Source organism: Thamnophis elegans, chromosome 12, assembly GCF_009769535.1.
Source record: "Thamnophis elegans isolate rThaEle1 chromosome 12, rThaEle1.pri, whole genome shotgun sequence".
Lineage (NCBI taxonomy): Eukaryota > Metazoa > Chordata > Lepidosauria > Squamata > Colubridae > Thamnophis > Thamnophis elegans.
Window position 1 is genome coordinate 2445095 of NC_045552.1, and position 19038 is coordinate 2464132.

The window sequence follows — 19038 nt, forward strand, 5'->3', positions numbered from 1 at the left end:
CCACACCCACCCTTTCCCACTTGGCGTTGATGATCTGAGGCGTGACCGAAGTGTACGGATTGTTCCCGGAGAGTTTGATGTTGTTGTAGTCTGCGATCTTCTGCGCTTCGCTCTGGATGCCCAAGATGGCCTCTCGTTCTCTGTCGGCATCGGGCAGCGTGGATTTGAACTGATCGTGGGCAGCAATCAAGCCCTGGAAAGGAAGCACATTCCCAGTCGATGGGCGATATCGGATCGTTTCAGCCCCAGCTCCATGTCCAGAAAAGACACGAAGAGGTGAGGGGGCCTCCTGGTTTATCCCTGCTGCCATCAGGAAGTACTAATTTGTCTTGGTGGGAATCCAGATGTTTCCCAGAGCAAGTTGGGTTTCTTCCATTTGACAGAGTGTGAGGGAGAAATTCCCACCCACCCCCTGAAGTTCTGCGACGGGACGGAAGCCAGCTAGAAAAACTTCCATCTGGAGTTTTCACTTATAAATAGCTGAAGGTTCTCCTACTTATTTTTTTAAAAAATATTAAAAGTCTAGCACAATTACAGAAGTGTCGCCTCTTTGAAGCTTCTACTTAGCACTTTCCGGTTCTGTAATCTTTTTGCTTTTCAAGAAACATACTTGGGACTTTAAAGTTTTTATATCCAGTACATACCGTATTTTTCAGAGCATAAGACGCACCCCCCCCCCCGCCAAACACAAAAGAGGCTGAAAATTTGGGTGCGTCTTATACTCCAAATGTAGCTTTTTCGAAGCTGTTTTCCAGCCCTAATAGAGGCGCTAACGAGAGAAACATCTTCCGTGCTTTGCCTGCTTTTCTCATTGCTTCTCTCTCTGAGGATCAGCTGTGCTTTAGAAGCTGGTTTTTTATGCCCAACTAGGGGATAAAAAGCGTGCACACGTGCACTCAAAACCAGCATGTGCTGAAGCTGATCAGGCTAAGGACAATAGCCAGATGAATACCTGGTAGGCAGAATTTTTTCCCCTATATTCCTCCACAAAAACTAAGGTGCGTCTTATACTCCGAAAAATATGGTGTGTGTGTGTGTGTGTGTATACACACACACACACACACACCATATTTTTTGGAGTATAAGACGCACCTTAGTTTTTGTGGAGGAATATATATATATATATATATTTAAAAACCCACCTTTATCCAGTATATGTATTTATTTTAAAAAAGCAGCCTTTCTCCAGCACCCTTTTAACCACATAACGTAAGTGTGTAACACACTCTGATTTTAACACATCATTTTTCACCTTTTGCGTGTTCTCCCTCAAAACCAGCCCCGTCGGAGGCAAATTATAGCAGATTTCTTTTTAGTTTTAAGAAAGTAGGCTGGGAATTCATTGCGTCGTGCCTGCTATTCCGCTTACTCGCTTTGGCATCGCAATCTTGCCAGCCTGACAATGGTGGTGGGAGGTGGGGGGAAGAGATTGAAATGTAGGTGGTGGGATTGAAGCGGAGCCGGCCCTGACTGTAAGGGGCACCCATCAAACACAAAAGCTCAGCAAAGGGAAGGAGGAGGTGGAAAAGGCTCGAACACAGGACCCGTTTCCAAAACAGACTGATAACTTTTAATTGGGCATTGACTGATAATGCGGGCGTTTTCCCGCTAAGCAAAATGGATTCTGCCTGATCTAATCTGTAACCACTTTGGTTCTCGGTGAAGCCTTATAAATACTCTTGGAAAAAAAGAAATGGGCCAGGAGTCTTTCTTTGCTAATTAAAACTAAGTGGGATGGATGATGACACAACTGGATCAGACAGCAGACGTGTTGGCTAATCTCCCTTAAGCGCCGCTCATCTCTCTCAGCTGAATCCTTGCACCATAGAGAGGGTAAGGAAACTCATTGGACAGCCCCATACCTCTATCTCCTCTATGGTATGGACGATGAACATATCCTGGAGGTCCTCCATTGCACTTTCCATCCAGTTGTTGAAGGGCGCGGCTCGCTTGGCGTATTCCAGATGGAGCTGGTCGATGGTCTCCAACTGCTTCTCCGTTTTCTTAGGAGAGAGAAACGGGCAAAAGGGATTAGGTCTCCCGACACCGCGCTCCATCGATCGATCGATCGCCTCCTCCCCGCGGCGGGCCAGGCTTCTGCTCACCTCCAGCGCTTCCCTCCGCGTGTGGGTCAAGGACCCTAGGGAGTCCCACTGGTCACAGATCTTTTGGCACCGGGCGTTGACACTGGGAGAGTCGTAATAATCCAGCTCGCTGTGGGGCAGAGAAAAGGGAGGGCATTGGTGGGTGGGCAGGTAACCAGGAAAAGAGTTCTCTTCTGGGGCCCTAATCGCCTCTCTACAAGGTCACCTGTTGCGAGGCTGTCAGCCCCTCCACAGCTGAATCAGAGGAGGAGGAGGCGGCGTGGGAGTCAGGTTGAGCATCGAGGCAACCCGAGAGCTTGGAGGTGGAAAAGGGATAGAGCTGGCTGGAGGGGGGGACGGACGGGGAGAGAGCCTGGGCCATCCATCAGCTCTCAGATGGAGTGTCAACAGCCCCCAGATCTGGGGGTGGCGGATGAGAAAAGAGGAGGAACAACTGAGTCCAGTGCCTGACACATGGATGCACAGAAGGCAGAGGAGAGGAGAGCAGTGGAAATCTATGGGCCGGTCCTTCGGACGGAAGAGCCACTGCTGCTAGCGAAGCCCCACATACACATGGGATGGGGTGCAGGGAAGAGTGTGTGTGTGTGTGTGTGTGTGTTCGTGTGTGAGACAGAGAGAGGTGATAGAAAGGTAGAAGGAAGATAGGTATATAGGTAGGCAGGCAGATAGATAGCTTGCCAGTCTGCCTGCCTGCTTCTATCATCCATCCATCCATCCACCCACCCACCTAATCTATCTACCTTATCTACCTTATCTATCTATCTATCTATCTATCTATCTATCTATCTATCTATCTATCTATCTATCTATCTATCTACCTTATCTACCTTATCTATCTATCTATCTATCTATCTATCTATCTATCTATCTATCTACCTACCTACCTACCTACCTTCTATCTATCTATCTATCTATCTATCTATCTATCTATCTATCTATCTATCTATCTATCTATCTATCTATCTATCTATCGTGTATATGTGTGTTATATATGTGTATGGGTAGATGTTGTGGCCTAGCAGGTGCCGTTGGAGCTGCCACCAGACTCCGACAGCAAGGGGCCCTCTGAGTCGGCTCTGGAGGACCCTGGACAGGGTTCCGACTCCGAGCAGGGCGCAGAGAGGCTGGTTGGCCATCAGGAGGCACCTGAGCCTTGGACCAGTGGGGAGGAGACAAGGGAGAGTGAGCCAGACGACAGGAGTGAGTTGTTCCTGGATGCACGCCATCGAAGAGCTAATAGGCGTCAGGAACAGTTGCGCAGTTACAGGAGGTGATTGCACTCAGCTGGTGGTCATTAGGTTCCTCTCCAGATTATAAAAAGTCTACTTCTGCACACGGCCCTCTTTGCAGAAGTCAACACAGGATCGAATGTCGGAGAACTTTGTTATGAGCTTGGCAGGCTGGATTGCTGCCAAGCCTTATCTGTGTTTATTGCTGCCCAAGCTTGTCTGTGTTGGGTTGCTATCAAGGACCTGTCTGTCTGTTAAATGCCGTAATTTATCTCTGGCTCGGAGTGTGCTTTGGTGTGGAACGAGGGGGGTCAGAACAGGTAGGTATATAACTTTCTTTTGAGAGCAGGCACCAAATTTCATTTTTAACGTGGGTCTGTGTCCTTACAGTAAAAAAAAAAACGACAATAAAGGTTATCTTATCCATGATTTTCTTAACCGCCACTTTAAAAGGAGTCCTAAGATCCCCTAACCTGACCCATTTGACGACCGCGACAGCTCCATTATGGTCCTAAGTTGAGGACTACCTGGAAATAAACGCAGAAAGGTCTGGTTGCCTAAGGCAGTGTTTCTCAACCTTGACAACTTGAAGTCCTGTGGACTTCAACTCCCAGAATCCCCCAGCCAGCATAGCTGGCTGGGGGATTCTGGGAGTTGAAGTCCACAGGACTTCAAGTTGCCAAGGTTGAGAAACACTGGTCTAAGGCTTTCTCTGAGGTTTGCAGTTCCCATGTTTGGCCACCGGAGGGCACACAAACACCGTCTGGGCCATTCTGAGTTCCTCCTTGAGCCCTTCGGGATGCAGTGCCAGCCTCAAACATGGCATGTGTGTGTGTTTGTGTTGTGTGTGACCCAGGGAACATGAGAAATTCAGGAAAAGGGGGGGACCCCGGCTGCAAAGAAAGCCTCTGCCCCCCGAGAACAGCGACCAGCCTGCCTCCATTCCCAAGAGTTTCTCTCCCATGCCAAGAATCGAGGATTTCCCCACCCAACCCCGGGCTTCGAAATGTTGGCAGGCAGCATCCTGGGATGAGTGTGCGTTCAGTGTGTTTGTGTAAAGTGGCAAAGAGGGCTGTGCATGAAGTCATGCTACAGGCCACACGCATATCACGGTTTCCAACTTCTCGGCTCCTCTCCGTGCCCCCCCCCCGGCCCGAAAATGAGGGGGAAGAAAAACTCCCCCCCCCCATTCTGTGTGTATGTATACTTATGGCGTGTGAGTTTATCCGAGGTTGGGGGGGGCAGGAGGAGTGGGGGTGGAGGAGTTTGCTCTAAACTCTTACAAGGACCGCATTCTGCTAACACACCAAGGGAGGAGGGCTGGAGAACAATGGGGGTACTGTGTTAATATGGGGAGGGGGCCAGCGGCGGGGTGGGGTGGAGGAGAAAAACACCCTTTGAGGAGCTTATATTCCCCCTGTCCCCGTCCCCGTAATAAAAAAAAAGAAAGAGGGGTGATCCTAGCTGACTTCAGACGGGAGTCAAGGAGGGTGTTTGAAAAAAGGATCTTAAAAGACAGATTTTGGGGGGTGGGGGGTGGGGGAATTGGAGGAGGGCTGCTATTTTGAACTTGCCAAAAATACCTTACAACGTCTCTTTGTGTCTTGCTACAAGACGGTCCAAATAACACACACACACACCACACACAGATGCATTGGCAGGGAAGCCTTTTAAAAGGCTCGGAGGTTGCCAAGGCTGGTTTCTGTTTTTGTTTTAACAGGATGCAGGGGAATTTTACAGCTTCAGGGGCTCCAGAGCAAGGGATTTTTTACAGGCCGATTTAGGGGGCCTGGTTCAGGAGGAATCAGAAGGAGCTGGGACGGAGGAGGAAGAGCATACCAGGGGTTGTGATACTAATATGTATGTATGTATGTATGTATGTATGTATGTATGTATGTATGTATCATATAATATATTTGGGCATACCAGGGGTTGTGATATATATATATTGTTGTATTTGTGCTAATAAATAAATAAAGGGATATATATGTATGTATGTATGTATGTATGTATGTATGTATGTATGTATGTATGTATGTATGTATATATCCCTTTATTTATTTATTAGCACAAATACAACACAAATGTAACAAAGGCAACAGTAAAAATATTGGGTTTCTGTCTGGATGGTCTCTTATGACGAGCCGATGGACATAGAATGGAAGCAGTGAACTTCCTCCCATATCTGGGCATACCGGGGGTTGTGACTTTAAAGATAGATAGATAGATAGATAGATAGATAGATAGATAGATAGATAGATAGATAGATAGATAGATAGATGATAGATAGATAGATAGATAGATAGAGACAGAGAGAGAGAGAGGTGTGTGTGTGTGCGCGCGCACATGCAAAGATGATTAGGGGACTGGAGACTAAAACACACGAAGAACTGTTGCAGGAACTGGGTGCGTCTAGTTTAATGAAAAGAAGGACTAGGGGAATCAGAAGGAGCTGGGGGGGAGGAGGAGGAGGAGGAGGAGACGACAGTGGTGCTCTGAGCTGGATTGTTTCCTTGCAGACATTTCATTACCAAGCTAAGGTAACATCATCAGTGCTAGGAGGTAGGGAGATTTTGGAGGAGGAGGAGGAGGAGAAACCCCTCCCCCCCACAAAGCTGGTGCTCAGATTTGCTCTAACAACTTTTATAGTATTACTTCGGAGGCTTTCTCCCCATGATGTAGAGCTGCATCCTGCTTCATTGGCAATTGGAAACGGGATAATTGACATTATTAGCAGGATTAGGGTCAATCCTTTGAGAAGTCCATCTGTTGAGAAAGGTGATAGGGGGGGGGAGGAGGAGGAGGAGGAGGAGGAGGAGGAACCATTGTCCTTTGATGCTGGCTCCGGAATTCTGGGAGTTGAAGTCCACAAGTCATCAAAGGGCCATGATCTAGGTCAGTGTTTCTCAACCTTGGCAACTTGAAGATGTCCGGACTTCAACTCCCAGAATTCCCCAGCCAGCATTCGCTGGCTGGGGTATTCTGGGAGTTGAAGTCCGGACATCTTCAAGTTGCCAAGGTTGAGAAACACTGATCTAGGTAGTCACTCAGAGTCAATCTGGACTTGATTGGTACATAATCCATCCATTTGGCACCACGCCTTGGTAGTCCTCAAATTATGATCGATGGCTTAGAGTTACGACAGACCCTGCCACCCTCAAAAGATACGTAGGACCCAGTTTTCAAACTTCCAATGCCCCCCCCCCGCACCAAAGGCACATTTCAGCTGCTGGACAATTGACCGCAATTTATTATATATATTTTTTTTGCAAAAAATCCCCAAATGCCATTTATTTCTGGTGTTTGGCAAAAACTCCACCTAGCGAATAACGGGTCAGGAGTTTTATTCTTAGTCCTTGCCAGAAAAGTCCTTTTTCCTCTGTTTTAACACCCAGAATCTCAAAGCAAAGGATAACAGTTTGGGGCAGTGGTTGAAGGCACCCGGTTTGACGGCAGGAAATCATGGCATTTCAATCCTGCCCAAGGCACAAGGTAGGTGATTCCGGGCCAGGAGCTGACAACCTTAAACACTCCAAGAGCCTAACCGGAAGTCCCCCCCCCCCCCCCCCGTTCAATTCTGGAGCCAACCAGAAGTCCCCCACCATAGAGTCTCCTCCTAGCACAGCATCCGTTTCCCTCTTCCTGTCCTAACTGAAAACCATACATATATATGTATGTGTATACACACACACACACACACACACACTGTATTTGTGCTGATAAATAAATAAAGGCACAAATGCAACACAAACGTAACAAAAAGGCAACATTAAAAATAATGGCTTTCTGTCCTGGGGTGAGCCGATAGGCAGAGAAAGGAAGCAGTATGCTTCCTCCTATATTTGGGCATACCAGGGGTTGTGATACTAATATATATATATATATATATATATATATATATATATATATATATATATATATATATATATATATATATATATATATATATATATATATATATATATATATATATATATGTATATGTCTCCCTTTATTTATTTATCAGCACAAATACAACACAAATGTAACAAAGGCAACAGTAAAAATATTGGGTTTCTGTCTGGATGGTCTTTTATGACGAGCCGATGGACAGAGAATGGAAGCAGTGAACTTCCTCCCACAACCAGGGGTTGTGACTTTAAATAAATAAATAAATAAATAAATAAATAAATAAATAAATAAATAAATAAATAAAGATAGATAGATAGATAGATAGAGAGACAGAGAGAGAGACAGAGACAGACAGAGAGAGAGAGACAGCAGAGAGAGACAGAGAGAGAGAGAGAGAGAGAGAGGTGTGTGTGTGTGTGTGTGCGCACATGCAAAGATGATTAGGGGACTGGAGACTAAAACACACGAAGAACGGTTGCAGGAACTGGGTGCGTCTAGTTTAATGAAAAGAAGGACCAGGGGAGACATGATAGCAGTAGTCCAATATCTCAGGGGTTGCCCCAAAGAAGAGGGAGTCAAGCTATTCTCCAAGGCACCTGAAGGCAGGACAAGAAGCAATGGGTGGAAACTCATCAAGGAGAGAAGCAACTTAGAACGGAGGATAAATTTCCTGACAGAACAATTAATCAGTGGAACAGAAGTTGCCTCCAGAAGTTGTGAATGCCCCAACACTGGAAGTCTTTAAGAAGATGTTGGATAGACATTTGTCTGGAACAGTATAGGGTTTCCTGCCTAGGCAGGGGGTTGGACTAGAAGACCTCCAAGGTCCCTTCCAACTCTGCTATTGTATTGGGTTGTATGTACGTATGTACGTATGTATGTATGTATGTATGTATGTATGTATGTATGTATGTATGTATGTAGGGAGGAAGGGAGGGAGGGGCATTGCGTACTTGAGCTCCTGCGCGATGGCCGCGATCTGCTCCACGCGGTCTTGGTGAGCCGCCAGGTCGCTCTCAAACGCTTCGTGCTTCCTGATCAGGGCCTTGATGTCAGACAGGGTGGCCGTCTTGTAGTCCTTCTGCTTCAGCATGGCCTCCTTCCCTGGGGAGCCCAAAAACAGAGGAGGGTCAGGGAGAGCAGCAGGGACGAGCGGCTAGTAACCAGGTAAACAGGGGAGCAGAGGCCAAATTGGAGGCCAATTTTTCCTCTTCTTCTTTTCTATTCCATTCCCCACTTCATCTCTTCTGTTCTCTTCTATATTCATTCTATTTTATATTCTATATTCTATTCTATAGTCTTTCCATTCTATACTGCACTATATTCTTTCTATTCCATTTTCTATATTCATTCTATTCTATTCTATATTCCATATTCTATATTCTTTCTATTCTATATTCTATATTCATTCTATTCCATTTTATATTCTATATTCTATTTTATTCTATATTCTTTCTATTCTATTCTATAATCTATATTTCATTCTATTCTATATTCCATATTCTATATTCTTTCTATTCTATATTCTATATTAATACTATTCCATTTTATATTCTATATTCTATTTTATTCTATATTCTTTTCTATATTTCATTCTATTCTATATTCCATATTTTATATTCTTTCTATTCCATTTTATATTCTATATTCTATTTTATTCTATATTCTTTCTATTCTATTCTATATTCTATATTCATTCTATTCTATATCCTGTATCCTATTCTATTTTCTATCCTATCCTATCCTGTTCTGCTTTATTCCCCTGTTGATTGAGGTTCTCTTGCTGCTGACATCACTCCCCTCTGCCCCCCATCCCCACCTTGTCGCCTAGCGCCAGCCGAGCACCAGACCCCCTTTTTGCAAGCCCACCACCACATTGCTGGGGTTTCGCCACTAATTGAGAAACTATTTGGGTCGGGGAGCTGCGGGATGCTTGAAAATGCGCCTCTCTTCCAATCAGCTGTTCTCCGGGACACGCTGGCTCAGCTTGGAAAATCTGGCCTTGGCCGCCAGCCAGGAGAGATCCAGACAAGCTGAAAGACCCCGCGGTGCTGTGTGTGTGTGTGTGTGTGTGTGGAGAGACGGCAGCCTTCGTCTGGCTGTGTGCAACGTTAGACAAGAGATTCCCTCCATATGTCCATGAATATTGGGGATCCCACATAGCGGGAAAGTCCTTTCTTAGGTACTGTGATGACATTGTACCCCAAGGGGGGGGATTGTGGTTTCTGGAATGGCGGCATGAGTTAGTGAGGAAACCCCTGTAGAGGGCCCCCCCACAGACCAGGCCCGGGCAGATGATGGAGCTTGGAGCCTTTAAACTGTTGGGGTCTTTAAACATTAAAGTTTCTCAACCTTGACAAGTTTAAGCTTTGCTGGCTGAGGGTTTCTGGGAGTTGAAGTCCACCCATCCTACAGTTGCCAAGGTTAACTGGTTTGCTGGCTGGGGGATTCTGGGAGTTGAAGTCCACCTATCCTACAGTTGCCAAGGTTAAGAAATAAATACTGGTTTGCTGGCTGGGGGATTCTGGAAGTTGAAGTCAACCCATCCTACAGTTGTCAAGGTTAAGAAATAAATACTGGTTTGCTGGCTGGGGGATTCTGGGAGTTGAAGTCCACCCATCCTACAATTGCCAAGGTTAAGAAATAAATACTGGTTTGCTGGCTGGGGGATTCTGGGAGTTGAAGTCCACCCATCCTACAGTTGCCAAGGTTAAGAAATAAATACTGGTTTGCTGGCTGGGGGATTCTGGGAGTGAAAAACCCACCCATCTTAAAAGTTGCCAAGGTTGAGAAACATCGCTTTAAAAGAGAGCATTAATCTCTGCCATCTGAAAGAGCATTTTTTTCCTCGGCCAAGCACGCAAAGGAAACCAGAAACCAGCATGGACCCCGGCTGTGGTGCAATCCAGGATGCCATTAAAAGCCGAGCTGAGGCCTTGCCCAGAATCGCCCGACCGCTGTTATCCACAGTCCAGGCAGGATCTGAAAACTTGGCACCTCCAGCGTCAAAAGGAGACACACACACCCCATCCTCCCATTCCCCCCAGCCCCACAGAACCGCTCCAAGACACCCTCTAACTTCCATGACAACTGCCTCGGTCCTTGTTTGATGGATGAAGCCACCGCGGGTGGGGCCCCTCCGTTTCTCTTGTTTGTCCGAGGAAAAAAAGAATCGGGTCTCTAACAGGAAGCTACGAGGAGGCTGATAACCTTTCCTCCACCCTGGGCTGTGCTAAGAATAGGGCTCGCGACAAAGGAATGTTAGACAACACCACAAACATGTTCTGGGCCACCGACACCACCGCTACCTCCAGAGAGAGGCTGGGAGGCTTCTCATGGGCAGACAATCCAAGAAGCTTCCTCAACTTCTGGAGAACTTCCTCATCGGATTTGTGGAAGACGTAGAAAAGTATCACCACCCCCCAGTTCTCCTTCCCCCCCCCCCGGGGGGGGGGGAATTCTACTGGTCAGAGGAAGTTCACCCAAGGAAGAGGTAGGTAACCAGGCATGGGAATCTCGTGGCACGACAAAACCGCGCTCGACTAAAGCGCGCCCGATTAAACCGTGTCGCTGACGTCATCAACAGGGCGACAACAGCCAGCGCGGAGAAAGAAGGGCGCTTTAAATAGCGCTTTGAAAGCAAGCCGATTCAACTTAAGGTAAGGGTTAGCTTTAGGGTTAGGTTAAGGGTTAGCTTTAGGGTTAGGGTTAGGTTTAGGTTAAGGGTTAGGGTTAGGTTTGGGTTAGGTTAAGGGTTAGGTTTAGGGGGGTTAGGTTTAGGTGTTAATTTTAGGTTTAGCGTTTACAGCGTGCTTCTGTCTCCGCGCTGTTGTCGCCCTGTGATGACGTCAGCTACGCAGTGTCGTCGAGCGCGCTTTAGTGGTGGAACCGGGAATCTTTTGTGTGGATAGGATGGGAGTGTGGGTCAGAGAGTCTGGAAGCAGATTCGGACAGGGGGGAGGTTGGGGAGGAAGATGGGCCAGTCCTGGAGTCTGGGGAAGGCTCCGATGAGGGCTCTGTGTCGGAGGCAGAGAGGGGGCCAGGGCCGTCTGACAGTTATCAGCTGCCTTCGGAGTCGGACATCAGTGGGGCAGAAGAACAGCTGGAGCCTGTTCCCAGGATGCGCTTGTGCAGAGTTGCCAGATGAAGGGAGCAGCTAAAGAACATGGGTCGACTTGGGAGTAAGGCCAGAGGTGGACGGTGAATGGCCCCTCCCAGAGGAAATAAAAGAGGAGCAAAAGGGGAGTGGAGTTTGCAGGAGACAATTAGTTCATTCCCGCATTCTTGCCAACTCGTGTGGCCTCTGAAAGATCTCAGCCTGGCCAATATCTCCAAGCCTGATACAGGTCAGGAATTGTGAGCTATCTGGAAAGACTGCGGGAGAGGAATTCACTGTATGTTAAATAAAAGGGGTTTATCGGATGAGGACTTGGCTTCGTGCTGCTGGGGAAGCCTAGGTCGGAACGAAATCCCTCGGCGTAGAAGCCCACGCCAGCTCTAGCGAATGCCTCATGAGCCACGGCGGCACAGTGGTTAGAGTGCAGTACTGCAGGCTATCTCTGCTGACTGCCGGCTGTGTGCAATTTGGCAGTTCAAATCTCACCAGGCTCAAAGTTGACTCCGCCTTCTTCCATCCTTGCGAGGCGGGTCAAATGAGGAGCCAGACCGTTGAGGGCAAGAGGCTGACTCTGTCAACCGCTTAGAGAGGGCTGTAACGCCCTGCAAAGCGGTATATAGGTCTAAGGGCTATTGCTATTGCTAACACAAGCAAAGCAGCGAAATGTTTGAGTCTGAACATCTGGTTAGGGGAGATGTTCAGGGCCAAACCCCAGCCAGAGTTAAGGTCTACTAAATTGGCCTCTTTTAAGATGTGTGGACTTCAACTCCCAGAATTCAGCCCAGTTGGCGAAGAAGCCCAGAGCCAATCACGGCATCGTTCTGCTCGGAGTGACAGGCCAGCGCAGATGTTAGAGCTTGGGGGGGGGGGGGAAGAAACCAGCTGTCGTCTCATTAGCTTGACTCTCTGCAAAGCGAGCCGTTATGGGCCCACCTGCTACACCCACTAAATTTCACCCTTAGACAGGGTAAATAAACAAGGCCTCCCTCACCACACACTTCTGAGAACCACATTTTTGGGGAAGGGAGGGAGAAACGATGGAATTTGGTTTTTTTACACGATTTTTTTTTTAAAAAAAATACAAGATATGCAGCTGGTATTTTGGCAGGTTCGACGCTGGTCCCATGAGCTACGATGGCCGAAGACAGAGGCCGACTTTTAAGACTTGTGGACTTCAACTCCCAGAATTCAGCCAAGCTGCCTGAGGAATTCTGGGAACTGAAGTCCACAAGTTCTTAAAAGTTGCCAAGGCTGGAGACCCCTGGTCAGAGAGACACTGGGAAGAAGACACGCCGCTGTTTTCAGAGGTGGGTTGCTGCCGGTTTGGCCCGGATCCGCGGCAGCAGGAGGCTCCGCCCACCCACCCAGACACTTCTGGGCATGAGCAGAAGTGTCACGCCCAAACCGATAGTAAAAAAATTGGCAACCCACCTCTGGCTGTTTTGCAGAAGCCGCGTCCTTGGGTGGCTTAACATGCGTGGCCCAAAAGGCCATTAAAAAAAAAAAAAAAACCCATCCGCGACTCACTTAGCAACCTTGCCCAGCCATGGAAATCCTGCTTCCAATTGCGGTCGTAAACCGAGGACCCCCCCTGCAAACAAGAGGCCATTGGGCCGGCCCATATCTCCCTCCCCAAGGCTCTTCCTCACCTTCGGTCCAGGCTTCGTGGATGGAGGCCTTCTGACGGAACTTCAGAGCCAGATGATCCAATCTTTCCAGCCTCCGGATTTCGTTCAGCTGCCACTCTTCGAAACCTTTCTCCGCCTGCTCCAAGCGCTGCCAGCCGTTGTTGATATCCTGGGGGGGGGGGGGATTCGCGGGTATGGTAAGGTGGGGCTAGTAAAGAAAAACACGATCCCCTCCTCCTCCAAAGGTCTCTACAGCAAGATGGTGGTTTAACGTGGAGCCTCATTTTAAGGATTCAATCAGGTGGCCGGCCCTGCTTGCTTGAAGAGGTCTGTTATTAATTGGGGGGAAACTTTTATTAATCTGAATTTGGGGGATTATCTTTTACTAGCTGGATACCCGTGCTCCGCTACGAAACTATGTGGTCGGGCTTGATAAATTGACAATTACAGATTAAAGCCTCTCCTTTCCCCTTCTCTCCCACAGACCAGCCCCACAGAAGCCTCCATCTTATCCCCTTCTCTCCCTCAGGGTGGCCTCCATTGATCCTCTCCAAACTCCCAGCCCACAGGCCGGAGGAATCACGGGCTGGCCATGCCCAAGTGGCAGTTGCAACAGAGTTCTTTTCGGGTGGGGTGGGGGAGTAGAACGTCTAACTCCTTAGCATCAGAGCGTGTTAATAATAATAATAATATAAGAAATACTAATGATCTGGTGGTCATTTCAAGAAACCCTTTCCTAGTGAGCACCCAGGAGCCAAAAAGAACCTACATGCCAAATTTTAAGTTCGTAGGCTTTACGGTTCTGGAGATTTCGTGATGTTTTGTGAGTGGCATTTCGCTTTTAGAGAGAGAGAGAGAGAGAGAGAGAGAGTTAAATCAGTGTTTTTCAACTTTGGCCACTGGGTGGACTTCAATTCTCAGAATTCCCCAGCCAGCATGACTAGCTGGGGAATTCTGGGAGTTGAGGCCCACACACCTTAAAGCAACCAAAGTTGAGAAACACTGACCTAGAGGATCCAGTCCCGGACTTACAACAGTTCTTTTAGTGACAGTTACGACCACTGCAGCATCCCCATGATCATGGGACTAACATTCAGCCACTTGGCAACTGACTCATATTTATGACGGTTGCAATGTCGTGTGTGTGTGTGTGTGTGTGTATGTGTGTGTGTGTTGCGATCCCCTCTTACAACCTTCGGATAAGCAAAGTCAACTGGGAAGCCAGCTTCACTTAGCAACCTCGTTACTAACTGAGCGAACCTCAGCGATTCACTTAGCAACGGTGGCGGGGACAGTTGCAAAATGGGGCAAAATTTGCTGATTAGCTGCCAAGTTTGGGCTTCATCATTGCGGTCGTTAAGTCGAGGACCTACCCGTGTTGTTAAAACTACGCGAACCCGGAAGTGAAGGAGGGGCCGAGTAGGGAGACGGCCGTAGTACTCACCGACACCATCCTTCCTTCGGAGGGCATGAAGGCCGGCCGGTTGCTGAGTCGCAGTTTGGTCTGCAAGGTGTTGAAGTTGATCTCCAACTGGCACTTCTCCTGCACTTTGGGGGGTTTGTGGACCCGTCGGTAGTCCCGGAAGTCCTCCAGCTTCTGCTGCATCTCTTGCATGGTCTTCTGAGGCACCCGGTCCTCCAGCCAAGGGATGGTGCGCTGAATCCATTCCAGAAGCTGCGGGAAGAACCCCAGGAGACGGTAAAACAATTAGGCACCGTAGCTTTAACAACCAAAAGTACAACGAGAACAGGTCTATGGAGATCCTCCAGGTCAGTGTTTCTCAACCTTGGCAACCTGAAGATGTCCGGACTTCAACGAATGCTGGCTGGGGGATTCTGGGAGTTGAAGTCCGGACATCTTCAAGTTGCCAAGGTTGAGAAACACTGCTCCAAGTTGTCCAGGATGAAAATGAAAGCAGGATTTCTAGCGAATATAAATCGCACGGCGCAGCTGATAGTTGCACAAGTGATCGTCAGAACCTTTTTGTTACTTTTGTTTCCTTTTTACTACCGGTTCAGGCCAAGAGGTAGTCAGAAAATGCTTTAAAAAAAAGGTTTGCAATGATCAGCTGTGCCGCCCCGTTGTTGGAACTTTTTTTAAAAAATCCTTTTTTTAAAAAAGCATTGTTTTACTACCGATTCGGGAGAACCGAGCCGAACCGGTTGCATCTCACCCCCTGCTCTGCAGCCTTTGCAAGCACCTGGGTTGCAACCCGCGGAAGAGCAACGCAACGCTGTCTTTGGGGAACACTCTTAATGGCGTCCGCCTTAAGAATTACCGTATTTTTCGGACTATAAGATGCACCGGTGTATAAGGCGCATCAAGATTTCGAAGAGGGAAGTAAGAAAAAAAAATATTTTTGGGGGTCTTTCCTGGCCCTTGGGACCACTCTGCAGACTTCAGCAGGACTGGGGGAAGGCAAATCGCCCCCCCGTTTCCTTTCCCCCCCAGCCCAGCTGAAGCCTGCAGAGTACTTCTGGCCCGTTTTTTGTTTGTTTTTCCGAAAAACGGGATGCGGGAACAGGGCTTCAAGAGGCCAAAAAGGGCTGAATTCGGTGTATAAGATGCACCAACATTTCCACGCTCTTTTAAGGAGAGGAAAAAGGTGCGTCTTATACTCCGAAAAATACGGTAAGTTCAGACTGAGAAGTGATCAAAGCACCCGGTCGCTCCCCCCACCACCCAATTTCTCAACCATTCTCCATTATATCCGGAGCCTGTTGACAGGCGGATTCCCAAAACTCTTGGCTCGTCACAGCCTTTGACGAGAGGTGGTGTGTGTGTGTGTGTGTGTGTGTGTGTGTGTATGTCACCAGGTTCAGCTCCCGCCTGTTGAAAACAGGGAAGGCTCATCAAGACTCACATCAGAAGCCAGCTTCTCGTAATCTTCCATCAGGTGCTCATTCTCTTGGTTGACGGCCAACACTTTGCAAATCCTGTTTGCCGCTGTCTCGGCCTAACAAGCAGAACAAGAGGGGGAAATTGGTGACTCGGCAGAAAAACAACAGTCCCGGAGAGACTCTGGACCTTCCAAGGAAAGGCACAGCATGAGATCAAAGCAATAATTGAACCCTCATAGAAAGCGTCCGACAGGCAGAGAGAGAGAGAGAGAGAAAGCGGATGTGAAGCCATTAAATTTCAATCCAGGAGGATGGCATTATCTGGAGTCAACTTTCAGATCTTGAACCTCTTCAACCAGGGTTGGGTTCTCAAGCCGTGGTTGAGTTCTCCAGCTGGCTAGGGAACTCTGGGAGTGGAAGCCCACCCATCTTATCTTCCAGCGGCCCAGAACTTGAGAAACGCCAGTCTGGAAGCTCAGAGCATGCCCAGAAACCACTAACGTAATCAAAAGACAACTGTCATCCCAATTGTAACGTGGGATCACTTGATCGGACCAAACTTGGTTTGAGCTGCTGGATAACGGAACCAGGTGAGAAGGCTCATCTCTTTCATCTGGCAGGACCGTGGATTCAACCAAAGCATGTCGAAAGCTCACATATACTTCCTGTTTCGGTCTGCAGCGACTGACTGCTTGAATTTAAAATTCCTGGTGCATCAGTCCCAAGACACTGATAGTTATTATGCGTGGATCAAAGCTCGCGTCTTCAAACCAGGGTTTCAGATCCTGATTGAACCCAATATTTTCTAACGTTGATGTTAAGGGCAAACGATTGGTTTGCATGAAGTTTTAAAGACTCGTGCAACCCCTCGAGTTATCCTAGCTCTTCATAAGCCAAGATTTGAACGTTTCAAGAAAACGGCTGTATTTTTATCTAGGATTCAGAAAGCACAGCTATAAAACAGTTCAGTTCCAGTTCTGGCATTTATTCTACTATTATCCCCTGCAAAGTCTCTTTTTTTAAAAAATTCTTTTTTTGATCCTTTGCAAGACGCACAACGTTCTCAGTGCCACGTTTTTGGTAGCTCCCCTTCCCTAAGTCGATCCTATTTCAACGAGATCGTACTCCAACTGTAGAATCCTAGGGCTGGAAGGGACCTTGGAGGTCTTCTAGTCCAACCCCAGCCCAAGGTAGGAATCCTTATACCCTCCAGCAATTGATTGTTATTCTTCACTCAAGGTCCCCGGTATCTATAAACCTTCCCAGTTTTGTACTGAGAGCCGCATTGCAAGCTGGCATAAATCCAAAAACACAAAGACAAAGGAAAAAAATGAAAGCAATGGTGGACCTTTGTCAAAAACAATAGGATGCAAAAAGGGTGTGTGTGTGTGTGTGTGTTTTAAAGGGAGAAGGAGCAGAGCAGGTGAAAGGCCTGCTTTAAAAAAAACGAGGGAGGCCATGAAGTTGGGAGTCCTGCCGTAAACGCCCGCACCTGGCTTGCCCAAAAGCAAAAAATAAAATTAAAAAAATGGTGGTGGGGGGGGGGGGGGGGAAGGAGGGACAAATCACACAGAAGCCGTGAAAGTCAAGAAATCAAGTACCTTGCTAGGAGCAGAGAGAGTCCAAGGGAAGGAGATGGAAGCCACACATCAACAGAAAGGGTGAAGAGGAGGGTCTGGAGAAGGGGAAGGGGAAAGGGAGAGAGAGCCATGGAAGAAATGAGTTGCCAACAAAATAGGATATTCGAAAGAAATAAAGAAAGAAAGAAACCGAGAGAGAGAGATTTTATTTCCACTTAAAAAAAAAAAAAGCTACTGGTTCTCCCCCCCCCCCCCCGGCAGTCGGTATAGACCAGGGGTCAGCAAACTGTGGCTCTGGAGCCGCATGTGGCTCTTTCCTCCAGGCTATTTTTCCTGCATCTCAAAAGCAGGCAGAGGCGAGGAACTCCGAGTTTAACATTGGTCTTTTCTGCGGTAAAATGGGGATATTTTCTTGCGGACCCTCAGGAATTCCGGTCCGTTCAAAGGACCAACCCTCAACCCCTGGAGCCTCTTGAGGGAGGTGCAGAAGCAGGGGCATCTTTGCTTTCCATGCCAAGTGATCAAGGAAGGTGCCAAGGCAGGCCAGGGAAACTTAACAAGGCGGGCGCTGCGGAAATCAGTCCTGTCCCTTTAAGAGACGGGATAGGGAATTCTGGGAATTGAAGTCCACAGGGACTACTACTACGAAGCTGGGGAAATGGAAGTTCGCCCAGCTTTTAAAAAAAAGGCGCTGAGGATTAAGAATCGACTGCTCTGGATCACGCCTCCTCGTCGTGCAATCCCATCACTAGCCCCATTGCATAAAATCTTGGGACATACTTCACCCGTCCTGGCAGAATTCCTTCATTTTTATTAGGTTTGGGCTTTATTGGGATTATAAATAAAACTAGTGAAAAGTTGTAGGTCTCTATTAGGAGCCTGATCCGCCCACTCTGAGCCAATCTAACCAGGAGGAACAGAAACCCGACATAATATAAACACAAGGAGCCATGCAAAAGGAAGGAAGAGACCAGCAGAGGGGAAGGGACGTGGGGGCGCAGCAGAGGGGAGGACCAGGAAAACGGGACGGTTAGTTGCAGCACACAAAGGAAAGGGAATGAAACGAAGGAGGGGAGCTTTAGGCAAGGACTGGCAGACTTCGAATTTCTCTTTCCAGGCTCCAAGGAAGGAGGAGAAGGGCCATTTAACACCCGACAGGGAGGAAAAGGACAGGCGTAGTATACTGGGCCTGTATGCTCAGCATGCAAAAGAGAAAATTAGTAAGAAAGCAATTAAGCTGGCGGGGGGGGGGGGGAGGGAGAAAGAAAGGAAGGAAGGAAGAGAAAGAGAGAAGGAAGGAGAGAGAGAGAGAAAGAGGGAAAGAAGAGAGAAGGAAGGGAGGGAGGGAGGAGAAAGAGAGAGAAAGAAAGAGAGGGAAAGAAAGAAAGGAAAAAAGGAAGGAAGAGAAAGAGAAAGAAGGAAGGAGAGAGAAAGAAAGAAGGAAAGAGGGAAAGAAGAGAGAAGGGAGGGAGGAGAAAGAGAGAGAAAGGAGAGGAAGAGAAAAAAAGGAAGAGAAAGAGAGAAGGAGAGAGAAAGAAAGAGGGAAAGAAGAGAGAAGGAAGGGAGGGAGTTGAAAGAGAAAGAAAGAGAGGAAGAGAAAGAAAGGAAGGAAGGAAGAGAAAGAGAGAAGGAAGGAGAGAAAGAAAG

The 19038-nt window shown here is 47.7% G+C and overlaps 1 protein-coding gene across 2 annotated transcripts in view; it reads right to left on the bottom strand.

Moving 5' to 3' along the window:
- Window positions 1-19038, bottom strand: part of ACTN4 (actinin alpha 4) — a 65634-nt gene that overhangs the window by 7071 nt on the left and 39525 nt on the right. For both annotated transcript variants that reach the window (XM_032227369.1, XM_032227367.1), the window contains exons 9-15: window positions 15835-15927; window positions 14415-14645; window positions 12992-13139; window positions 8179-8329; window positions 2106-2214; window positions 1863-2003; window positions 11-193 (exon numbers count right to left, since the gene is read on the bottom strand). In XM_032227369.1, the coding sequence (XP_032083260.1) occupies window positions 11-193; window positions 1863-2003; window positions 2106-2214; window positions 8179-8329; window positions 12992-13139; window positions 14415-14645; window positions 15835-15927 (1056 nt within the window). The remainder of the gene's footprint in view (window positions 1-10; window positions 194-1862; window positions 2004-2105; window positions 2215-8178; window positions 8330-12991; window positions 13140-14414; window positions 14646-15834; window positions 15928-19038) is intronic.